General features: G+C 38.1%; 1 protein-coding gene across 5 annotated transcripts in view; it reads right to left on the bottom strand.

The window, feature by feature from the left end:
• Positions 1-26,095, bottom strand: part of vaspb (vasodilator stimulated phosphoprotein b) — a 49,994-nt gene extending 23,899 nt beyond the window's left edge. For 3 of the 5 annotated variants that reach the window (XM_084123638.1, XM_084123639.1, XM_084123641.1), the window contains exons 1-2: positions 25,615-26,064; positions 457-628 (exon numbers count right to left, since the gene is read on the bottom strand). In XM_084123638.1, coding sequence (XP_083979764.1) covers positions 457-628; positions 25,615-25,619 — 177 coding nt within the window. In that variant the 5' untranslated portion in view covers positions 25,620-26,064. Of the gene's footprint in view, positions 1-456; positions 629-25,614 lie in introns of all 5 variants that reach the window. The other 2 variants (XM_084123642.1, XM_084123640.1) reach the window with 2 other exon arrangements.
• Positions 26,096-26,805: the final 710 nt, after the last annotated feature.

Genomic DNA, 26,805 nt, shown 5'->3' with positions numbered 1-26,805 from the left:
ACCGACACCCGAGTACTGGTATCGGTATCGGTGCATCCCTATCCTTTATGGAGCACCTTTATCATATTTGTATAGTTTTTTTGCTCATCTCTGATGCTCAACATCCCAGTATGCACACAGAATAGACTTCCTGGTAAATTTCTGTTTTTGTGTTCTGTAGGAAAAAAATAAATACAGGTCTGGAAACACATGAGGGTCAGAAAATGAATCATTTTTGGGTGAACTATCCCTTTAACAACACAGTGTTAGACTGCAGCATGTGCTGCTGGTCTTTAACCGTGAAAAAAATGATTGAAGTCAGTTCTTGCAAACTATTTTAAAGTGTTAGCTTGAGGCGGAATGATTTTATTTCCAGTTACCCTGAATGTGTCACCTACATGCAGTATTACCTTCAATGAAAAGTGGTTTGTTTGTCCACAACTACAAGCTACATCTGTGTGACTGTAGTTTGTTTACCTGCTGGTCGGTCTGCATTTTGCGTCCCACCACTCTGAAGGCGTTATTGCTTGGGTTGTGATAGATTTGGACCCTGCTGAAAGCCTGGGGGCCCGTGCCTGCTGGGACCCACTTCTTATTGCCATCATCGTAGATCATCACAGTGGCCCGCGCCTGACAGATACTTGACTCACTGTGCATATGAAAGAAAGAAAGAGAGAGAGAGAGAGATCACATTAACAACATTTACAGCGTCACCTTTTTATAGCAATAAAACTGCTTTTCAAACTGCAAGAAAGTGAAACGGAATACAGGGGTTGGACACTGGGAAAAGGATGACAAACGGGTGAGAGAGAGACTGAGGCATAATGAACAAAGAGACAAGTGTGGTTAGAAATGTGTGAGGTAGGAGGAGAAGTCTGTCTGATCGAAACAAGCCCAGCAAGTACCAACAATGGGGGCAGACAAAGAAAGGAAGTGCTCAACATTCCGGTGCACAGGAGAGAAAGCAGGTTCTGGAAACTTCAAACTGACCGCATATCACATTCTCACACATTACATACATGCACAAACAGAGCCTGTTCTTGAAGGAACAGTTCGAATGGAAATTCCAGGGCTCGACAATAAGGACTGCCCGATGGCCCGGAGCCACTGTAAAAGACGGTCTGGGCAGTTGACGGAATTGTCACTGTCCCGATTGGGCCAGTACTGCATTTCATTTGCAAATGTTTAAGTTTTACAGTTTATGCATTCAAACTGAATGGAATTGGAGGTCTCCTACAAAAGGTTTACATGCATCCAAGGTTAAAAATCACTTTAATTTTCTCATATTAAAGATTGCACATCACCTCATTTCTCAGAGAGTCTGAAAACGATTTGTTTGAACCATATACAGTAAAAAGAAGATGCAGTCACTTTAAACCCCTCCTTTCCGAGAGCCTGCTCTGATTGGTCAGACAGCCCATGCTGTTGTGATTGGTCTATCACTAGTCGGAAATGAAATGCCCATTCCTATATCTAAATTTCCTATAGCTCTTCCTCAGCAATTGATACAGTGATATGAACCGTAACATTGGTGTCGGGTTTACCGTATCAATTCCAGCGATCATACTTTTGAAGTGCATGGAAATTGAATTTAATTGAACAGCATCTTCTCAACATGTCAACAACACAAACCGAACTCCAAATCCAGGCCTCAGCTACAAGTACAGTGTTTGAGGGCGGGTCAAAGTAGACGTTGTTTATGGTCAGCCAGTGAAGACCATAGATGTGCATTATGCAAATTTGTTACATTAGGGGCTTTTAGACAAAAGTTTTCATAGTTCCTAACTATTGGCAGAAGTACCTGTTTTTTTTGCCATATTCACAATGCAGGACCTGGGAATTATTTTAGTTATAGGAACGCCTTTTAGGGGGACCAAGTTAGCTCCTATTTCAGAGTAGGGTCTAACCCAGCACAATAGGAACTACCAGTGACATAAGTGTATATTGATTGGCCAAACACGTGCCATATGAAACACCGGCACCCTCAATTTATAAAAACTCCATGAACTAAGTCTATTTAAATGGAAGAAGTGGTGAAGTCCAGGCATTTCTCAACCTTTACGCTAGGGAGTTGTTAAATACTGTGCTTAAATGACATCGCTGTCGACCGGCTTACGTCACTTCTGAGAGTCTATTGGCAGTGTAAATGCAACCAGGAGAATGGCCCTATGGGGACATTTAGTTCTCGGGAGACCGGCGTGGCTAGTTAACAGTGTTCCTATCACTACCCCATGTGAAAGCCCCTATTGTTACGCAGGTATATAACAGGAAGTGAAACTGGAATTGCTAATGACTCATTTTGGCAGTTTTTAACTAAATTGATTCTTTCTTTTAGGAGACAATACATTTATTTGTCATGCACTTTGATCTTTAAAACATTGCAAACCTTTTACATTCACAAACAGCTATTTTACACACTACATGAAAGGCAATATTGGAAAAAAAACATAATAGGTGCACTTTAAAACGATTCAAGTGCAAAAATATGCGAAAGAGAACTCAATTTGGATCTCATGCGCTGGTTGATAGGCGGCTTTCTGTGCGCTATTGACTGAATAGCTTACGTAGCTTTAATAAGAATTAATCCATATTTAGTTTATAAAGTAAAGACATTGCAGTGTTATTTTGCATTTGATTACTATAGTATTCAGGTAAGAAATACTAAAATGTATTACTGTTAGACTCACCTGAAAAACTTAAAGCACTATTTCATTTGTATGTTTGTTATATTGTATTTATTTGTGCTATTGCTTGTAATTTGTTTGTTTGTACTTTCTTTTTATTACTGACAATTTTCTTGTCTTTCATAATGTTTGAAACACTATATAATAGTCAGGTTAGTTGTTTTTGTTGTGGAATAAAAAATGGAATTGAGAATTATGAAATTTCACTGGTATCTAAAATTTTTGTGGCATAACATTATTTATTAAAATACCAGGTTACATGGGACAAAAATAACAACAAAAAATATTGACAGGGCAAGTAAAAATCAGGGCCAGTAGAAAAAATCCTTAGCGTTCAGCCCTGAATTCTACTTCTATTTACTCAGCCAACACAAAAGGAGAGATTTTGATTTATATTTGTGAGCACAAATCACAAAGAATAGTGATTTGGAATAACATGAGGATGAGTACACCCTTTACAAAGTAAATCCTTTCAGAATTCTGCTGACAGCGGATGGAAAAAAACAGCTGGATTTGTTCATCACAAATATATACAAATAAGGATGTCATGCTGACATCACCTTACTCGTAGCGTGCGCATGTGGCGGCACATTTGTTCCTGGACTGTTTATAGTGTCTCTAGAGAAATGAATCGGACACAAACAGGCGGTTCATTTTCAAACTCAAATGCTGCCTCTGCACTGGCTCCATGTTCACATTCCTCAATGCTTATTAAATTAAATCTTTTCACCTGCATGCACAATTACTCAACTAATAGCAGACTTCTGAAGTTTTCTGTACAGAGGAAGAAGAAAATGATGAATAGACGCTTAGTGGTTTCATAGACACTTTAAGCCAGAAAATAAACTCTTTTAAAACACTTTTCACGCTCTCATTAGCTTATATAATTTGTCTCCCATGACAACACTGGACATGCATGACGCATCACAACAGAAGTCTGAAGTGAGAAATCAAATTTTCCATGTCCTTTTTTTTTTTTTTTTTTTTTTACAAATAAAGAGGTCATTGTACTATAAAATATCATGTAAGTTTCAGAACTCAAAACTTCCTCCTCGTTAGTCCAAAAAAAAGCTTTTATTGAAACCAAGCTCCCAAAACGACTCGTTTCAGATTTTGTCTCAGTATGACGTCATAGTGCGACAAAAAAAACATCTCTGCAAAAGATCAACGGATTCTTCCTACACCCACCAATTTGCCCATGTAGTATGAGAGAGACGCAAACACAGGACTACTTGAGCAACGAAATGATAAAAATGCCTCTAAGGATCACAAGACGTTTTTCAGTGCCCAGTATTTACATTCCCTTCCTTGTGATTATTTTTAGCAAAGTTCCAGATCTCATCAGTAAGACACAGTTTGTGTTTGCTTCTGTGACAGTTCAATGCAGGCTTTTCAGAAACAGAAAATAAAAGATGATTCAGTGATAACTATATTGGATGTGACAGTGTTGCATGTGTGAGTAACAGTGTTTTTACCATGAGTCACTTTTGTTTTGTCCGTTACAGATGGTTTGATATCCACTCACTTTACTGAAAATTATGAATGATGAATATAAGTACGACAAACATTTATTCATAATTCGTTTACATGAAAAACTAGGTTATCCTTTCAACTATACCTTTAGTTACTCCAAGTACTTAAACTTTATTTGCAACAACCAAGAAATATATAGCATATGTAATACGCATAAATGTTTCAGAGTTGGCAAATGTTTTAACTATGTTTTGAGACAAACACCTTTCTGTAGCGTCTTTGTTTAAACACTATTATAATGTAATAATTACCTCACAAATACAGAAGGAATAAATATAAATAAAGATGATTAATTAGCACACTGTCGTAGATTGGAGTATCCTTAGTATTTGAGGTGTAGGTTCGTTGTCTTCCGATTTGGGATAAGACTCTGGCTCAAACATGCATGCCTGCCATTTTTCAGCACTGGAAGGTTTCAGAACAATTCCACACCAGTAATGGCGGGGACGTTGAAATGTATTTTAACATGCAAAACTGATACCCTATCATAGCAGTGGGCGTTTATTTCTAAGTCTTGAATGCGGCACGCCTATCAGAACAAAGTGTTTTACAGAGAGTGTCAAATGAGAGGATTTTAAAGAGAGGGTTTGTGATGTAAAAATCTTGCTTACATTATAAAGTGGACCTCAAAGAACATCATAAAACTTTTTTTAAATGCAGGGGTTCATGTCCCCTTTAAGATTTTTGCCATTCCTCTGTACATTTTATGTACCCTAAGTATACAAAATAAAATAATATATTAACACTATCTAAATTATTTGACAAAATTACAGCTGGCCTGAAAGGTTAAAAAGTTATTTGATTTTTCACATTTCTTCGACACTGCTGTCTAATTGAAGACAATAATAATATTTGATAATATTGTATAAAAAGTTTATTATGGGTAGGGCTGCACAATTAATCGAATTTCTAATCGCGATTACGATTATGGATGCCACGATTACGTAATCGTTCAAAGCCGCGATTACAAAAAAAAAAAACCACTCTGCGTGCATTTAGAGCATGTTATGAGAGGCAAATCACAACTACTTCAGAAAACCCAGCACAATAGGAAGGAACTACCAGGCAGCGACGTTTGTGTACGCTGAAATAAAAAGTCTTTCACCTCAGAAAAACGGATGTTCCTGACATGTCAGCCGTTATAGGCTACTGTGTTCGTAAGCGCACACTCTTCAATTGCACGCGCAAATGCGGCGGCGCGCGCTGTGTATAAAGTGCAAATGAAACTACGAGCATGCAACGTTGTTACGTTGTAAATTGGTAAGTCACAAAATAAAAGTAAAATACCAATAAATCACGTTACTGGTACGTCGTGTGTTAGCAGAGAAGGATTTGCATACAGGCATGATTTTCATTCTATTCACCAGGAGCAGTTTCCATGTTTCATTAACAGTTTTTGTTAGTATTGTGTATCACCATGGTAACTGTCGTTTTAATATTAACCCCAAAATGCCACTTTATTTTCACTTTTGTGTTATTTTTTATATTTTAAATGACTGTGGTGTCTCATACCAACATTGTATTAATAAAAGCTAGTTTGGGACTGCTATTTAATAGCTTTAGCATCTTTACCTAATGTTTATTTCTTAGTAGTCTTTACTATTAGTCATATTCTTACAATTTATGTGTATGTTAAGTAAAGGGGGAGAGTGTGTGTGTTCACAATTTTTAAGTTAACATGTATAATAATATGCCTATAAATATATTCAATGTAAATTGTGATAATCGTAATTAATAATCGCAATTACAATTTCAAGGGAATAATCGACAATTATGATTTTTGTCATAATCGTGCAGCCCTAATTATGGGCAAAACTGAGTGACATTTATTGTCTTAATAATAATACTAATTAGCCTATTATTATATTAATAATAATAACAACAATTAGTAATTTCTGGGGGGGAATCATATAAATTATTTTCACACAATTTAAAATGCTTAAAATATTTCACTATTTGTTTATATTATCATACATTAAAAAATATATTTTTTAAGATCTGGGTTCTGGGACTAGGGTAACAAAATAGAATCTATTCATAATAGGCATTTAAAAGTAGAAATAAAAAAATATGAAGCCATTGTAAAAAAAACAATAACAACCCATATCTTCTTTCTACATTCTCTCCCTCCTCATTTCCTCCAAAATGTGATATAATCTCATCTTCCTGTGACATCACACTGAGGACACAGCCCACTTCCTTCTCCAAGAAATGCCGAATAAGGACTGACTATATGGTCTGCCGAGTGCACACACACACACACACACACACACACACACTCTTCGAGCCCAGATGTTGATTACTATTGGAGGAGGGGGCTTTGGTAAACCAGATGGAAGGAAAGACGGGATAAAATAAATCACAGAGGAGATAAAGAGGATGAGTGAAAGAGGAGGGAGATCAGGATGAACTTGGCTCAGACTCTACAGACAGCCATACTGTTATGGGAAATACATACATTTTTAATATGGGAAGGCCGAGCTAGAACTAGGAACGAAACAGTGTGTACAGTAAATTATTAATGATGAGGAAGACACACACACGCTGTACGTAAACGATTGCCTTCATTAACAGAATGTAAATGCAAACTGCTCATCAAGCGTTCAGTTTTTGCCCAATATTGGATGTTTAATTGTTTCTGCAGTTTTGACTGATAACCATGGGTGCCGGTTTAGGGTGGCAACATATTGTTCATAACCATGAGTTTTGGGTAAATTACTTCAAGACAAGCTGGACTTTGTTTCAGAAACAAGAAGCTAAGCAAGTCCCAAGGCGAACATAATATCAAACCTCTTTATCATCCAGAAAGATTAACTGGCCATGTCCAATATCTGCCCATGTTGTTTTAGTTATGTTTTCATCAATATTCTTTGTGCAAAGTTTGAGACCGTTGCTCTCTAGATATCGATATCGGCAATTGAAACAACATACCAGGCCGTCACAACTTTAAAAATACACTGCTCCTAAGTAGCACGAAAAATCGCCACAGTTTCCAAGTAATGAAGGAGTTAACAGGAAACTGCTGAGCACGGCTGAAGAAATGTCTGTATAAGGCTGTTCAGACAGCTGCCCTTGAACACTAACAAGTAGAGTCAAGCCCACTAATCGGTCTCAAACTCTCTCTCTCCCTTCCCTCCCTCATTTCTCCTTCAACACCTCAAATATGTTCCGTTCCCCTCCACTCACCTGGTTCTCCAGCTCACCAATGACACAAAGGCAGAAGATAAGGGCTAAATGGTCACTGTGTAATTACAAGTGACTCACTGAGGATAAAACATGCAGACTGGCAGATGGGTGTTTGGACAAAAGAAGAAAAGAATGTAAACTCAAGGAACCTGTGGGATTTTGAAGGGTCTTTCTCTCAGCAGAGTGTGTCATGCTTTATAGCTGTTTAGATCAGCTGTCAAGTCTTGCTTACACTGTTTTAACTCTGTGTGGGTTTTAAGTCAATTTCAATAAATGCTAACACTAAAGACATCCTCTGGTCAAACAATTATGTAATGGTATAGATATAATTTACAGTTTTTGATGATATATAAGAGGAGGCATGAAAATTATCTACTGGCAAATTCTTCAGGGAAATTAATGGACAAATAACAAGAATTTTAAATCATTCAAAATTAACTATATTGCTTCATTTTCTTAGCAAAAACAATAAACAAAATACATAAATAGATTTCTACCAAATACTCGAAGGTGAGGAGGATTCATCCGTCTACATTAAAAATGGATTTCAAAATTGAAAATTAATTGGTGTGAAATATTTTTAAGTTGAAAGAAAAAACTGTTTTCATGATTGACCACTGCTGTCTTTTCCAAGTACTCATTTTTAAATACTTGTCCTTTCCATGGGTGAAATTCTAAGGTCACTGGTTCAAGCCCATTACTGGAAGAATTATGTTGAGCAAGACAACCAACACCACCATATCAGGATGGTATTTCCAAGAAATATAAGACAATCGCATTGCACATCCAAAGAAACAAGGTCCTACTATGGTAATGTAAAAAAAAAAAAAAATGGAAGTAACATGGAACTTTTTGATGTCAGAATATGACAAGTCAAGTTGCATTAAAAACGTCACATATCTGGAGATTGCTAAACAAAAATCGTTTTTGTTAGATAGTACCATGCGTAATTCCTTAGTCAGGGATGAATGAATTAAAAACTTTTAAATCATGACAATACAGTTTAATTGGTCATTCAAAACTGAACCTTAAAGGAAAGTCTGTGATGCCCGTCAAAGACTGAGACGAGGCAAAGCTAAAGAGCTACTTGCTTTGCTCTAATGTCTCTCTTTTCTCACAAGTCTCAGCTTGTTGTTTGAAGGGCTGTGGGCTACAGCTTTTAAAGTTTTTCTCTGTAAGCAGTACTGAATCAGGCAAGAAAACTTACCTTAACAGTTACCTTAACAGTAAAAAAGCAAAAACTCTAAGTTCTAAGTGGCTTTTCCATTCCTTAAATAAAAATGCCATTGAACGAATCACTCATTAAAGGCCCGAGTATAGCCCATTTCATTTTCCACGTTCTGCTCAGTCTTGCGCAGAGTTGAGCGCGCAAGTCTTTCAAAGTATGGCCCATTGGCCGTGAGCGCGGAAAGGCACTTTCGGCGCGTGCGCACTGTCTAGTGGACTTTGTTTTCAAGTGCTCAAGTAACTCGCACATGCGCTGTTGTACACACACTGCCTTGACAAAAAGTGGGCTGCACTCAGGACGGCTGAAGTATACTTTGGGCTTTACTGTTGTTTAATGTAAGAAAAGATAGAGGGATTTGGTTTTAATTAATGGGAGTTTAGTAGCCCTGTTCTACTGAAAGAGTCATCCTTGGTCTTTATCTGGTTCTCACCACACAGAGTTTCTGTTGCCCTGTTTCCACCTTGTATTTAGATGTGTCTACTGTGACCACTTCTGTTCAGATTTCATCAACACACACCCCTCTTATTTTCTCACATTCTACATCACTGCAGAAGTGCGAGTACTACACACAAATATTATTGACTGAACGAATCCATGTTAACTGGACCACGGGCGAATGAAAAGGATAAAGGAAGCAGCTGCGATTTCGACCATAATCTGTGTATTTGGTACAACAGCAAAGTTTGAATTGCTTGTTTCTTGTCCTACAAAGATTACATATTCCGTCAGTAGGCGGAGAGCAGGCAGTCTTTTGTGGCTGTTTGACCCCATTTGACCACATGAGCATCTATACTATGAAAGCAATCCGGATGAATGTGTTTTTCACTACCTCTGGAAGTGGTCAAAAGTGGACAAGCTCAAACACTTTTGACCCTGTTTACACCTATATTTAGTGTTGTTCACTTTTGATCAGATCGTCAAAAACGCATCCTAATACCAGGCATAAACAGGACAAAAGTTGCCATGTCTCGGTCAAAAGAGATTTCTGAGGACCTCTGAAAAACGTTGATGATGCTTTACCAGGCTACAAACACTTTTCATAGGTCCATGAGGTCCATATGTGCTCCATTTAATAGTGGTCATCCAACAAAAACACTCCAAGAGCAAGCTGTTTAATAGCTACAAATAACTCCAGGGTAACATCTAATGATGCACCGATGGGACCAGAATCCGCAGATTTTCCGCATGATTGGCCCGATTTGTTGCCAATGGCACAGGCAATAACGTCAGCTGCACGTTCTCACTCTCGTCTCTCCGATGGCGAAGTGGCACACACCCGCCTCCTCTCACTCACTCGTCTCATCGGTTAAAAAGTGCTCGTATTGCGCATAGTTTTACTAATTTCTGCAGGTTTCACGCTCACACCGAAAGCTCGCGCACCACTGATCTATATAAGTGCCGTGCACAAGCCGCCTCTCAAACAGCTTGAGAGTCGCAAGTACCAAATTGAGTGGCGTACCTTAAACGGTCAAATACACACAAAATTATGTCAAAATACCCATCTCGGTGAGTATTCAGGTAAACACAGTCAGTTTTGGAATCGAATTAGTTGAGAAAGATAACGCAAGTTGTGTAACAGTATATTGGATCCGTGCATAAAGCTCTTAAAGTGACAGTAGTCTAATTTTCCTGCTGCTGTCTGTCATGTTAATTAAAGAACAAAAGACATAGAAAATCACTATCCGCTCGACTGAATAACTTTTGTAACTAATTGTAAGCATTAATCTGTATTTCATTTTTACACTGAAGACTATCCAGTATTATTTTACATTTTATTACTTTAATTTCTGTAATATTTATTACCTGAATATAATGTATATCCACCGGAAAAAAATGAAGCCGTGTTTATTTCACATCTCTTTTTATTCTATTGCATTTATTTATTTTTTGCTGTTGTTTGAAATTTGTTTATTTGTTTTTATTTTATTACGGTCTTTTAACTTAATTTTCATGAAAATACAATTTTGCATTGAAAACACATTGGCTAAGGTTAATCCCTGATGATGCAGGATCAAAATGCATGGCAGGATAGCAAGGAGCAAGTCACTGCAAACACTGCATTCAGAAATAATGGGAACGTGGGTTTTGTAGGTGGTTAAAGCAGAAGAATGCCGTGTTTTGGAAAGGCCTAGTCAAATTCCTGATATGACCCAATAAAAACTTTGTGGAAGGGCCTGAAGAAAGCAGTTCATCCAAGAAAGCCAACCAACAGTTTTCCACAGATACTAGAAGCATTTGATTGTTTTACATAGTTTTTCCAGACATGTATTTATGGTTCATTTTTCATGTTGATATAAAACATAATTTAGATCTCTGTGAAGATGATGAAGATTTGGATAAAGATCTCAAATGTACTGTAGGTCATATTTATGCCAAAAAAATTCTGAAGAGGAAATGAAAATTCTGTCATTATTTACTTAGGTTTCATATCGATCCAAACCAGTATGACTTGGAAAACACGCACACAAAAAAAGATATTTTAAAAAATGTTTCAGTGTTTTTTGTCTATTTAATGAAACTCAGGGGGGTCCAATGTTGTTTGGAACACAATGTTCTTGAAAATATCTGCATGTTCTACAGAAGAACGTAAGCCATAGAGGTTTGGAACAACATGAGGGTGAGAAAATGATAACAAAAGTTACATTATTGGGTGGACTTATTTAAGGGCTCACAAGTTTTCTACCATGACCGTATATTTCCCATATAATTAAAATGAATGGGGACTGGTGCTGTCAAACTCCAAAACAACAAATCAAGCACCATGAAAGTAGTTTAATATGACTTGTAAACTAAGGTTGGGTGGCATGACGATATATCATGGCGAAGACATGCATAACGTGCAATTCAAAAGAGAGATATTTATATTGCAGCATGTAAATATATCCACTTAGCACAGTACTGACATGTTAGAGAGAAAAAACTTTGATGAAAGAGCAAATAAAGAGTGGGACATCCTTGAATAAAAAAGCTATTAAAAAGCGCAACAAAACGGAAAAGAGAACACAATTCTGTAATCATAACTTTGTTTGTTTTTCGCAAAAGAACTTGGGTGCTGTCTTTACCTAAAAACAACAACAAAAAAACTGACTCATTGCTCTTGACTGAATCACTTCTTTAGTTTAACGAAGACAATGGACCGTTTTATTTTATATTTGATTATTTAATTTCTGTACCTGAATACTAGACCTTGCCTATCTGAAAAACGTAAAGCACTGTTTAGGTAATTTGTATCTTTGTTCTATAGTATTTTTTGTCTTGTTTCTTGTAATTAGTTTTTTTTTTTTTTTTTTTTACTGACTTTTAATTTTGATATCTTAGCCTAATTTCTTGCAAAAAGTTAACATCTGAAGCCGTCAAATTCAACCTTTAACCATTAGATGTTTCATCTTAGATATTATTAACATTGATTTAGACATCAAACATTATTCACTTTGATTGTATGGAAAACAGAGGCCAGGACATTCTTCAAAATATCTTTTATGTTCCACAGAAGTAGTCATACAGGTATGTAGAGGTATGGAGAGATAAGAGACTAAGTAACTGATGACAATTGTAATTTATAAGTGGCCTATCCCTTTAAAACACTGCTTCCTCAAAATGCAGCAAATGCTCTTTGAAGCAGTGACAGAACAAACACATTCCTCCTCCTCCACGTCCCTGGCTGGCACTCCGCATGGCCATATTTGGCCAATCAAACACAGCAGTAGGCTTTTCCTCTTAAATCCTTTTACAGGTTGGTGCACATCCCCCCCTGACAGATATTTGTCCTGGGAGAGCCCCCTTTCACAGGGAAGGGGAAGTCAAGATGAGGCAGCCAATCATTCCGCTCCCCGTTGTCCTAACATGTTCATCTGTAATACTCCAGGCGAGCTTGTAGTTAATATCAAAGTGGACTCAGTTAAAGAACCAAAAAGGCAAATATAATATTAACTCTAGGAATTTAATAACGCAGCAAATGCGATTCATTACTGGAGATCAGTTGGGGATGAATCGTCTGGTCTGGACATGCTGATCTGCAACAGAACGGCGAGAGCCACGGCCAACACTGGGGCCAGGCACCAGACATCCCAGGACACCAGACCAATTTATCTCAGGCTGTCCATATGACTGCTGCACTTAATCTCAGATCCCAACAGCAATCTCAAATGAAAACACTTGTATTGTAGACTAAACAATGATTCTCATTCAAATAAGGCCTTGTTTACACCTGGTATTAAGAAGAGTTTTCGTCAATCCGATCGCAGGTAGACGATGCTAAATATAGGTGTAAACAGGGTCTAAAACGTTTTGAGTTGTCCAATTCCGACCACTTCCAGAGGTAGTTGAAAACGCATTCGATTGGCTTGCTTTGGTAGTGTAGATGCTCATGTGGCCAAATGCATTCGAACAGCCAAAAAAGACTGCCTACTCTCTGCCTACTGACCTAATGCGTAAACATTATGGGAAGCGTTAGCATTAGATTGAAAGACCTGAAAAAGCCCATACATTTACCCACACATAGACCCCTCCCCTCAAAGAAATCAGGGCAGAAGTGGTCAAAACTAAACTAAACGTTGGTTGATGAAAAGAGGCTTTAAATTTGAATTAATTGGTTAGTCGCAGAAGAAAAAAAAATCCACAGGAAGTGGCGAAGTCACGCAGTCCGTGATCATTAACACAGCTGGTCCATGTGCTAATTACAGTATGTTGGGCAAGTAAATCAAATGTTCACCTATCATTCATCGACCTCAAATATGGCTTATCATTTGAAACACGCAAGTAGTAGCCTAATGTTAGCAACTTTACATGGCCGCTCGCTCTAATGTTAACCTAGATAAATGCGCGCCATTATTTGGCACATAATATAAATGTTCAACTTCATACAGAGGTCACTTGCATTTTTTCCTGATAACAGCGAAAACTAACCAAACAAAATTTTTGGTCAGATAAGAGTAATACAGTAAATGGTTTACTTTATTTGTCCTGTCTTGGAAATCACAATTTTAATTTAAAAATATATGATGTCTAGGTTTCAATATCAAGGGGAGTGATGGAAGTGATGCCACACAGTTCAACATTTTTGAAGTGATAATATAGTGCTATTGAATTTCTTAGCATCTGTCTAGACACACTCAGAGACACAAGATCTATGCTAATAAAGACTAAATCACAGACTCCTTTACCACCAGGTCCATTAAACTCCATTACAGTCTCTCTCTCTCTCTCGCTCTCTCTGAATATACAGAGTGTGTGTTTAAAACGGTTGTTCTCTGCAGAACAGCTGGTTGTTATGACATCACCACCTGTGCAAGTGGGTATCAGTGTTGTGTTGTCTGGGTTCATATGCTGAAAGAAATATTCTTCAAACAAATAAGTGTAATACGACAGATAAAACAGAATAGATCACAGATTAAGGGCTATTGTTTGTGTAAAAAACACTCAGGGCCTACAACAACTTCCTGCTGTTAAAGAACATATCAACACAAGCCAGACCAGACCCCAGTGAATAAATTTGACTGTTTCAATCAGGAGCTTTGTTGGCACCATGAGGCATCAGCTTTCATGTTCAGCTGTTCGGTAGATTAAGAGTCGGTTGGTTTCCTGGATGTCTCTATGTAAATCCGGCTCTAACGTTTTTTTCTATTCCCTGAGCAACACATTTCCTTAATATGAGGGGTTAGATTTACATGCATTTGAATTTCACACAAAAAAATTAAACTATGACATCTAAAATGTGCCACTAATAACTTTTAAGTTCAATTTACCCTTTAAACATATCAATCTCCTCTCATCAATCTCCCAGTTATTAGCATAAACAGTGCAAATTTGGACAGTTACAGGGTTTAAGTTAGAGACTCCAAGTCAAGTCACCTTTATTTACATAGTGCTTTATACAATAAAGATTGTTTCAAAGCAGCTTTACTGTGATAACATGAAAATGATTCAATGATGCAAACAGTTCATTTCAGCTGTACAGCAGCTCTAAAAGAAAATAGTGTCATTGTTCAGCTGAAGTCAGTTCAGTCAGTGTTGATTTAGTTCCGTTGTAAAGATTTTAGTTTCAGTTATTAAATTACATTTGTTCATTTAAACTCTAAAGCAGTTCTGCAGAAAAACAGTGATGTCATCGTCAGTTCAGTTCTCATCAAATAGTGTCAGTGCAGTCAAATCAATAGTATAGTTGAATATGAAGATCAGATTCATCATCACGCCAGTATATGGGGACGGCGAAGCTAGTCATAGGTCTGTGCAGAGGACTTGTCTGGTTCTTGTGGTCTTTGCTGAGGATCCAAATTTACCATAGTAACAGTTCAGACTGTCCTCTTTCTGTGTGCCAAATTTCATAACTTTCCTGCAAGCGGTTTTATATGTGGAAAACTCCAGGGAGTCCTTTAAGCTTCTCTTTTGTTGACAAAAGGGCTTCTTATTACAAGTTTGTGAAGATGGTTGGCGATTTCTGTGTAACAAATTAAATATTTGGCTAGTTTGATTGTATATTCAGCTACCAGTAGAGTGTAGCTGAATTTTAACACATTTTAACATACTTAAATCATTTCAGTAGAAAATCTTCCGAAATCAGCACATTATCGTGTTTTAAGATAATTCAAAGCTGATAAACACAGCAAATGTAGAATAGTTATTTTTACTTAAAAACAACAAAAACAACAACACTCACAAGCGTTTCAGAAAGAATGAATTGGATGATTTTGCCAGCATATAAATCTAATGGATTCTGTAAGCAACTTGTGGTAATGCATGCACCTAATCTTGTCCAAGGGCTGTTTCAACAGCCATTCAAAAGCAATAAATCCGGATAATGAACCAATCAGCAACTGGCGAGGGCGTGACGGAGCCTCTGTAAGGAGGCCAGAGGCCCAGCTAAGCAGTGTGACTCTGGCCGAGCGCCAGGATCCTATGAGAACAGAGGCCAACGACACGGAGCAAATACACACGCCACAGGGTGCAGGGCGACCCCTACTACTGATCTAACATGTTAAATAGATTTCAAAGGACCTCTGAAACATCATATTACATTTGAATCCAGAAAGAGAAGTGAGATTCTCAGCCGGGGGGACTTATTTTGTAATATTATTTTTATATTAACGTATAAGTCTTTCAAGGATTTCCACAATTGCACAAATCCAAAACGGGATCTCCACAGTTACTGTAAGAGCGTAACAGTGACAGCCCACTTTTTGCAAAGCCTGAGTTACAGAAGTATTTTTCATATAGATTTTAAAAAACAAACAAAACAGTACCATACACGAGACAACCAGCTCTGAGATTAATTATAACATTCTATTCAAGCAAAAAAAAAGTACAATACTGTGAACTTAAATTACATTATCAAATCAGAAATTATGATAAAACATTTTTTTTTAATGCTACTACATTTTATTTATATTATTATATTATGATAGTATTATTGTTATGATTATATGTAAATACAACTATAACCAAATAAATAGTTGTTTGAGAGTATGAGGAGACTTTATTTTGCAAATCTTTTGACTGTTGGCCTTCTCTTTTGTATCATGGGTAGTGTAGTGCTTTACCAAAAATCAGACATACGTTTATAATAAATTCAATTGTGGCTTCTACAGAAGCATATATCAACTTTGAACAGCCCTAAATTTGGGTCTGCCTTAATTGGCTTTGTTAGTGTTATAGCAAAGCAATTCCTCTATTGAGAAAAGGAATTACATTTCTACATCCAGACCATGACTGTTGATCTCTATCGAGTCCTTACAAAGGACTCAATATAAATAGCTCAGTTGTTACAAGCAGCTTTGATGTAAATAAGCCATACGTTGAAACATTTCCTAATTTTTCTAAACATGCAGTGATTGCTTTAAGCATTGAGATTTGGATGTCAAGATCTGCCTTCATCTTATTCAAGGCAGATATTGTTCATATATGTTAAGCCATTTGAATACGTAGAGGCTCAGATCAATATGCCTTTGAGCTTTCAATGGCTGTGGGTGATTCATGGTTAGCATAAGGGCTGCAATTCGAAAGATGTACGATGGGCCAGACCCATACAAAATACCAAAGAGAATCAAGACATGTTGAGGCAAGAAAGGCTGTAATTACGCAACCAAGTGTGCTTCATGACGAGCAACACTTGAAATGAAACAGCCATTTTTGGTTTTGCTCATAACACAAGACTTGTGTATGATGATACACAAATGGTGTATGAAGGCAAGTCCTCAACGTAAAGAATAATTAATGACCTTTGATCCATTGAATTATTGAAAATTACTGCATACTGCACATAAGGCTCTCCACCGTGTTAGGCAGTAGTTTCTCTACAAATAGCAAAGCCATTAGTTAGTAACTACTTCAGAAATAGCAGTGTTACCTCACTACTAAGAAATGTAAAGCCATTTTTTTTACTCGAGTAATGTCTTCTAGTTCTGCAAGGCTCTTAATATGGCAAAGTGATGTAATGTGTAATGTGGTCCAGATTTGTAATGCAGTTGAGAACTATTTTTCAACAGATGCACAAGCACAAACATGAAGTAATCAACACCTCAGAACGTCTGCTAGCCAATCATAATCAAGCATTCAACATCACTGCGGTGCAAGTCCTTAAGCTTGTCCTAAGATCCCCTTTAATGGTTTTTCTTGGCAGCGACTATTTCCTGCAAATGTTCTTCAACAAGGATTTACATTCAATGATGTCCACTTAGGGTTGATGGAGACCAAATGAGATTTGACCTCAACCTGACCTCTCCCCACAATCCATAGCTCTAGATATGAGAGGAGAGAAAACAACTTTAAACATTAGCTCATTTCTGTCAGTGTATCATCCATCTAGTGTTGTCAAAAGACCCGGTACTTCGGTACCAAGTCGGTACTAAAAAAATTAAACCGCTACGGTACCAGCTTTTCTTAAGTACCGGTGGTACCGAAGTACCAGGTTAATCCGGTTCTTGATGCGCTGTCCTCTTCATAAAAACACTGAGACATGGCGACCGGCGGCGCTGCTAATGCGGTGGCTCTGAATCCACTTGTTGACAAGAAAGGAGGAAAGAGCCACATATGTTAATATTTTGGATTAGGCTAATGTCACGTTGCCATAAGGGGCCGTTCCCATAGCGCGTTATTTTTAAACGGCCCCTAAAGGCGGGCGTACACGGTGCGATTTTTGCTGTTTTTACGAGCTCGCAGATGATTTTTTTCACTCGGGAGAAATCAAGTGGAATCGGTGATGCTCGCATGGTCGCAGCTCGCAGCATGTGAGAGGAATTACGAGCCGAGCCGAGCACGTTATGAGCACCTCCCCGACCACCCGATAATTTTTAAACATGTTTAAAAAATTTGGGGAGTCGGCCCGATTTTCACCAGCTGTCCCCTATTGCCAAATCATACACAACGACGTCGATGGGGCTATACCTCAGTGGCAGCAACCATACAGCGTGCGCATACACTCTCTCACACACACACACACACACACACCTCTCTCTCTCTCTCTTTTAAGTTTTTATGTTGAAAGGAATGGCTATTGTTCTCTGCCTTTCAGCAAATCATTTGCACACACATTTATGTCATTTTTCTATCTGAAGCTTTGCCTGCATCATGCAACATTGACAGTCTCTGTGTTTAGCGCGAAAGCTCACGTGATTGCTGCCGGCTCGGGATAAAATTCGTGCAGGACAGTCGTGCCGTGTACCAGCTGCTTTGACGCGATTATCAGTTAAACTGACTCGCAACGTGTGCAATATCTCACGACCTCCCGAGTGTCCGAACTCGCACCGTGTACGCCCGCCTTAAAGTGGTATATCGGGTGCGGTTGTATCGGGGTAGTTTTACGAGTACACGAGCACAGTATCGGACCGACACCCGAGTAACTTACTGGTATCAGTATCGGTGCATCCCTACTTATGTCATTAATATCAGTCCGTCAGAAAAGCAGTTCTAGGCTTATTCTTGGCTGGATAACTCTCAGCAGGTTTAAAAACCCCTTTTTTGAAGCTTTTATTTGTGAAGCTATTTTATTACTAAAAGTTGCAGGGCAGCTTTGATAAAGTTTCCGTGTGTGCACAGCACGATCTCCGTTCTTTGTGTGCGCTTTAACAGCGCATTAATATAGAACAGTGATTAAACTGACTTGGAACACCTTCCAACCAATCAGAATCGAGTATTCAGACAGACCATGGTATACATTCATATAAACCCCCACCCCCAATTAATTATTTATATTTATTATATATTAATTTATATACATCGCGAACAGTGAGCTTGCTGTGCCTGGTACAGTATTTTCTCTGCTCTCCTTTCCTTTTTTGCGTCCATCTTCAGCACGTCTGGTCTCTGGCTTCTGTTAACGTCCTGTTTACAGACTTCGTAATATATCCACACAAATAATGTTTTGGGAAATAGGAAATGGCCAATGCAGTTTGTGTGCAAGTCTGGAACAAAATCAGCCAACAACAACAAACAACTACAAAAATGGTTCTGATTGATGGCCAGTTGAACCGGTGCATCTCTAATTGTCATTTCACGTTTCTATCTCAGCCCTCATCTTAATGTTCTGCTTTTACCCAGCACTCCGGTTCCTTCCTGTGTTCTTAACTTCTAATAAGCACTAAGGATTTGCATTAATCGAATTGTATCCTGAGAGCTGAGGTATTCATAACAAACAATAAATGCACCTTCTTTTAAGTCACATTGGTGATGGAGTAAACTGCTAAGTAGTAGCAGCCAGGCTACATGTAAAGTCCATCCAGTGAACTTAGGCCAAACATCTGCTCTGAGTTAATCAATCCATTCAATAATATTCAGTCAATACTGTGAAGACCCAGAAGAACGTTTTCCCCACAACTGACCAACTGACACATTCATCCATACAATTTACAACATGACTTTACTTTACCATTCCCAATATTTCAGCCAATATTCTGGTCAAAACATTAGCTAAGGGTGGAGGGGTATAAATGTTTCAACTGGTAAAGATTCTGCAGTACCATTTATACCACAGTATTTCCACGGCACATATTATAAAATTCAAGCACTGACATATTTTAAGTACAAATAAATACACGTGTACACATCTTGATCATTACTTTCAAGAAAAGAAGTACATACATTGGATGTTTCATAATAAGCATGCAATTCAAATTTAGTTCTCTTTCGTGGCGTATTGCACTTGAACAGTCAGATCCACACAGAGTTATGTCAGAATTATGTCCATCTTGGCAAGAATTCACTTAAACAGTCAGTTATGTCTTAAGTAGTGATGCACCAAAATTTCGGCAAACGAGAATTTTCATCCAAAACAGCAATTTTTCGGTATCCGTTGAAATGGTTTCGCAGGACTGAAATCATTGGCCAAAACCAATGATGTTTAATTGAGGGCAAGTGTTCAATATCATTTCAGTAATTTTGTGTACATCTCATTTGAAGATGTTTAAATTGATGTTTATATCTATGTTCTATGGTTATATCAGCCATCAATCTAACTTCAAGAAATCTGTCTCAGCCATTAAAAAGCCCATTTTAGTTGACCCCTTTGTTCTCCTATATCATTTCAATATCTAATGGTCTGTAATCACCCAGGATCATAAGAAATTAAATACCGGCAGCAGAAGGACCACACTGTAGCATCTGGCATAGGGTGCGAACCGCGAAGCCACCAGTGCCACCCTAAACCCTTTAGCCTGTAGAAGCACTAGAGTGGAAGTCATTTAGATAAAGACATGCTGGGCGAGTCCCTCCCAGTCATCAGTCTGATAACAGCAGTGAATCACAGCGCTGCCATTAATCAGACATGCACTTCCAGGATGACATGCTGTGACAGAAATACACACAGGAACAAACTGGACTGATTACACAGCAAGTGTGGAAAACCAGCTGCGGACCACCTGTGCCTTTGTGTTTTCACATAAAGTTGAAGGGTGCCATTTCAGCTCCACTAGGGGCAGAACTGCAAAAACAATGTTTTCGATTTCAAAAATGTGTGTGCCATTGCTTAGACAAAACAGATTATCGCCATAACAACTACATGCCATAACAACTCCACTCCACTTCCTTTTACACTCCTTAACAAGTTTCTCCTCATTTTGGACTGTTTGGGATGCGTCTTCCTCTATGTATTTTCACATTACTCAATGTTTCTACAATGTGTAAATATATTAAAAGCAGTCCACATCACTAATAGTCATGCAAATATATCTACTGCAGTTGAAATGGTAAAGCAATCAATCGAATCCAAAAAAAAAAAGACTGTATAACAGAATTTCACTTGGTCCCTGTCACACGCAAGTTTAAAATATTCTAACTGAGGCTATGTCCACACTATGTGCGTTTTTGTTCTAAGTTTAACACAGAGTTTTAAAATGAAAACAATCCACATCCATACTGACGTTTCCACTGCGTTTCAGAAAAGATCTCCGTCCACACTACACAACCGAAAACGCATGTCACATGATCAATCATGCACACTGGCGGGAATGCCGATTGCTCGAATAACAGCGTGCCTCTTGCGCATGTAGGCAGCTGCAGTATTATAAAATGCAGAGTTTAACTGCACAATGGCTGCTAAAAAGAACAAAGTCAGCAAAGCTTGCAGTTCCGTCTCCATGTTATTGTTTACACTGTCGAGGCTGGTCTGTTATTGTCATCTTCCGGTAGCATAATGGTCATTTGATAGGGGCTTGACGAATCAGGGAAGGATATGCAATGATCCAGAGAAGACCCAATCAGGGAGCGAATGTGGGAAGCCACGCCTTCGTTTTCGTAAGTCTCCGTTTTGTTCCGTCTACACTAAAATGCAACCTAGAGGTTTTCAAATTGAAGCATTACCAAAATCGACTGTTATTTTAGAATGTATCATCTTTTTATTTCCATGGCAATGCAGCAAACTTGTCACCTGACACACCGCAGCCACAATAGCGCTGTAAGAATAGAGTACACTATAGTTACCTACACAACGTTTATCTAAAGTGAATAAATCACGTCTTTACGTCTGATATTTTCAGTGTCTGTGGCCTCACTATATAAGAACACTCCACATGAATTTCATCTCCAGAGCTTTTCCAACCCAATCTCATGAGACAAATTTCACAAAGTTGTTATCTCACATTTTACAAGTTCATACGATTCACATTCACAAATTTGGAATTTGGGAACATAATAAAACAGATTTCATAGGGTCCTAAAAAGTTAAGTAATTCTTGAGCCACTTAAGAGATTTGGAGCCTGTTCTGAGCCACTGGTAAATTACATACTTCACCTTTATAAAGGCTACATTCAGACTGCAGGCAAATGTGGCCAAAATCCGTTTTTTTTGCTCACATGTGGGTCCGACTCTGATCTGTTTTTCTCATGACAGTGTGAACAGCACAAACCACATGAAATCTGATATTTTCGATTCCGATTTGGGCCGCTTCTATATGTGGTCCTAAATCTGATACAGGTCGGATGTTTTGCAATGCGACCTCAGTCTGAACAGCTCAATCGAAATTCATGCGACTTATGTCACTCTAGAGCAACATTCGTCACAATTCTGTGCTCACGGGAGTCACTTCAAAGATTTTACATATACCCGACATTATCAAGAGACAGTTGTGAAAGCTGTCAGTGGAAAGACAGTGATGTGTTAGAACTAACAATTATTACAGTGTCAAATATACAAGCAAAACATGTTAGCTCGTTTCATAAATGTTGCTCACTTTTTTCGCATCCTCGTCTTTGTTTTTACCGCAATTTTCCACCGGACAAAATTGCGATTGTTAACTCATGATTTCTGTTCTGTCTGTGCGCACCAATCTTGCACTTCTATCTACTCCTCAACCAGACCACCTAGAGACTTCGGGTTTTCGGCATTATGTTAAGGAAGGTCTAATCTCGGGAACGCACAAAAAAAATCCAGGAAAAGATTTACTATCTCTTAGTGTTGTAATCCCATGAGGTCAGAAAATTGCGCTAAAACACTCAACGAGTTTTTATTACTTGTTTATATTGCCTGCGCATAAATTCGCTGGCTTCCGCGGCAGATCACACTATAAATAAACGCGGAATTGCTTACTTTAATGTCCTCCTTGTTTACTTCCGAATGACAGCGAGTTGCGTGACATCTTCTTATAGTTTTTTTTTGCACATGCGGGTCAGTACAGGACCATGATCTGTTCACACTAGAATCTGATATTGGCCACATTTAAAACAACAATGTGAACAGCTATACAAAAAAATCTGATCTGAGAATTGAGCACTATAGGCTTGCAGTGTTAACGTAGCCTAAAGAGGACCATGTATAGTGTTTGAATAACCCTGGAACTTTGATTGTTCTTTGTAATCTTAACCCAGGGACTGCAGGTCAGTGACTTAGCCTGGGTTCCCATGAATTCAATACTGGGCTTCCCAAATAACAAGGTCAGTTTGAGAAACCATTGTTACATTGGGTGGCCTGGCAAAATTCAAAATGAGGCGCTAACCGCTCCAATGCATTCTGATGTTGACGTTCCACAACATGACAGGACAATAAACTTGTAAATGTGACAACATTCCATTCTTCACCTATTATGCAAGCAGCCCCGACACAGTAAACTCATGGTTGTGCGCGCATACTCTGCACCTTTTGCTTGAACCCAGCAGGCCTGCCTGAGCCAAGTTTCCTGTGTGTCACAATGGCAACATGGCATGAAATGTCACCCTTCAGCACATTGCCTGATAACGTCGCTGAACTGAAATTTGCATAGAAATGCATGGCTGAGGTTTTAAAGTGTATATGCTTACTTATTTAATGCACTCTTATTTTGGTGCGAGACAGATCTAAGAGTTGTGTTGACGAAAACCTGTCAGTCAGGTTGCTGTTGTTGTTTACATAGCAAAACGAGTGTTTTACATTCTCAAGATGTTGGAAGAACATGTCGGTGCTGGCGCTTCCCTATTTTACACAAATATGGATGGTTGCACAACACAGTAGGAAGTCTCTGTCCACTTTATAGAATCTGGAAAGCTCTTTCCTGTTGCCTTGTGTCACTTGGGTTCCTTGTGATTATTTGTCATGTATTATATGTTGTGTGTCATTATTATAAAGCGTATTCTAGCTGTCTTTAACAAAAATTTGCTTCATTGTACAGTCCTAAAGTCTGAGACCAAATTGGAAGAAAAAAAACAAAAACAAATCAACAATGTTTTTTTTTTTAAAAATAAACGTATAATGAGGAAATATTTAAGATTCTGCACTTCAGTATTCTACTCTATTCTAATATAAACAAATTTGTGACATACAGACCATTGACTCCTTTGTACAGATGGTCAGATTTCCATTAACTCCTTTGTACAGATGGTCAGATTTCCTTGCATCAATTCAATCACAAAATAAAACATTTCGAATCATGCTACAAGATAACATGACCATCAGGTTTTGTTTATGTCAGCTTGAGTGAAAAATGTGTAGTGATTTTTTTTTTTTTTTTCAAATCTGAAAAATATGTAGGCCTAGTGTATTTAAAGGCTGTTTTCTCATAATGAAATTTCCACTTCAGCAGCTCTTACATACACCTAATTTAACACTTTCATTCCTATCCATAATCTGAAAGGTTTTTACAGAGAGGTTTATTCATGTAAAATTCACCTGATTTTATACAACGTTTTATTCCTAAAAAAAAAAAAAAATGGCGGAAATGTATTGTGTTCTGGCTGAAATGTATTGTTTTCTGGCTGTTTTTCACCCGTGTCTTGTCTTAAACTAAACTAAAAGTGCCCTTGAACTCTACAACTGCTCAGGCCGAAGCAGGATGTGGAATTATCAGGCTTCAGTGCTCTATAGGCTACATGGAGCAAATGTAGGTTAGTTCCGGGTTCTGCCCTGACAGTCAAATTACAAATCCAACTACGGCAAAGGATTTAGTCTTGAATATTAAGTAGGTTATTTGACGTTCGCTACTGGGTGAATGTCCCGTGACCTAATTAATATTCATGAGCCAAACCTTCCCAACAGTAGGATTTTTGAATTCGCGCCGCGGCCAACTCCCAGAACAGAAGGAACAGGGAGGGCTCACAAAAGAGGACTGGCTACGTGTTACAAAGGGCCAATTTACCGGTTGACAGCTGCATTTTCAACATGCACAATAAACAACTTCGTGCACACCGCCTGGGGATACAGTTATCGATACTAGTTCGTTTAACTGTGTTTTGTAAAAAGTCATTAATGTTATTCAAAAGATCACATCTAGCGCACAAAGCAGGTGCACCTTATTTTAAAAACTACTTTGTTTATTGAACTGTTCTCCTTGCTTTATCAAAAAAAAAAATTATAATAATAAAAAAAAGTGTAAAAAAATGTAATGTGTAAATAAACTGTATATACAATAGTGTGCGTTTATTAAACCTTGCACTGTGTTTGTACAGTAAACGACTAATTATTGTAAAAAAAAAAAATATTTTTTGAAATGTCAGCATTAAATTCTTTCTAATAAATACATAGTAGGCTACATAGTACAAGGCTAGTAGCCTAATGGCAAAAAATGAACCGAAAAATTTCCAAACTTGTTTTTAAAGGGATAGGCCTCTCTCTAACCAAACATATTTAGGCTATTTAAAATATATAGCTTTAGATGCCAAAATGCTGTGTTTTTACAATTAATGCCATGATTCGTTTGACAGAATGTTTAAAATCACCGTCTCAAAACGGAAAAGGAACCCATTTGGTGACAAACTCATTCAAACTTAAAGTATCTCCAGAAAAATCAGTGCAAAATTATTACTAAATGTTCAGCTCCATTCAACAGCTATAGAGCAACGCGATAAAAGAAAGAACTCTTTGGCTGTCAAAGCCACGCAAAAACGGACGAGCTGGAGTGTGTAAACGCTCCGAAAGGACACACACTTGCTCCTGTGATGGTCCCCCACCTCCAGTAGGTGCGAGTAACAGGACAGAAAGTGAGTAGGCTAACAGACCGAAGTCCCACATGCGGCCTCACACATTATCCATAGGCTACTATGCGTTACATTGTAGCGCGCAAAACTAAGTACACACAAAAGCGAGGGCAACAAATGTGCTTTGACGCGCTTTACCTCATTGTTCGACGACAGTGCAGATTCCCTTCAGATGTAAAGCCGAACTTCCAGAGGCGAAAACCCAAAGAGAAAACGACGAGATCCTCATGGATAAACCCACCGAGGGTTTTGGTGTTTTTGTCTAATCTGTGGGAAGAAGGATAAGCAGCACAGCTCGATGATTTCCTGGTTGAGGAGTGAAGGAGGGGGTTGGAGGTGAAGTGTGGATAGAGTTGCTACTGGAGCTGGGCTTGTGTCAACTCTAATCAGTATCCTGGACTCATGTCTCGCTCCGAGCAAAGTCTACACATATTCCGCCTCATGTCCTCGTCTCCATTCGTGCGGCTGTTTGTAAAATATGGAAGCGGTTTTCGACAAACTCGTCTTGTTCGCCGGTCGGTCTGTTAACGCTCATTCGCGACCGAAGCCCAACCTGCTCCTCAACTCTGAGGAAAAGCTTTCATTCCTGTCTGTCTCTCCCCCTCCCGAGCTGAAAAACAGCCAGAGAAATGTACTCATCCACTCCCTAGTGGCCGAGCTCCATTACTCCAGCTCTGCGTTACAAAGCAGGATCTGCTGATGGGAATGAGACGATGAATGTATAGCCTACTTAGTTCTGACTGGAAAAAATAATAATTTAATCTTCCATCTTAAAGTGTGTTGTGTACGTCACTATTCCCACATTCTGTAATATGCTCAAATGTGAAATGTGTATTGTAGGAGTGGGTTTTATGCTGTGTCCATTTTCAAAAAAGTACTTTATTGCAGTGATTTTTGACTACCGTGATTAATACCATAAAGTTTTAACATATTTCATATCATACTATGGTATGTGATTTAAAAAAAAAAAAATGGATATTTAATTTCATTTTTATATTTATATTAAGTGTTAGAAGATCAACAGTAATGTTTATGTTTCAAAAACTAATAATTTAATAACCACAGATCTCAAAAGAAAATATATCCATTTTCATTTACCTACATCATAATGATGTGATTCTTAAATTAACTTGTCGCATTAAAAACTATTTCAGTTTATTTAGTATTTTTAATTTAGACAAATATATCTGTCTGTCTATCTGACTGTCTATTTATTTTGATAGTATCTCTATCTATCTATCATCTCTCTATCTACCTCTCTATCTATATATCTATCTGTCTTGTCTGTCTAGCTAGCTAGCTTTGTCCAGCTTTGCATGTTACTCAAAG

The sequence above is a fragment of the Abramis brama genome (genome assembly GCF_963993115.1).
Source record: "Abramis brama genome assembly, chromosome: 9".
Classification (NCBI taxonomy): Eukaryota; Metazoa; Chordata; class Actinopteri; order Cypriniformes; family Leuciscidae; genus Abramis; species Abramis brama.
Note: the sequence above shows the minus strand (reverse complement) of the source record. Positions and strands in the feature narration are given on the sequence as shown.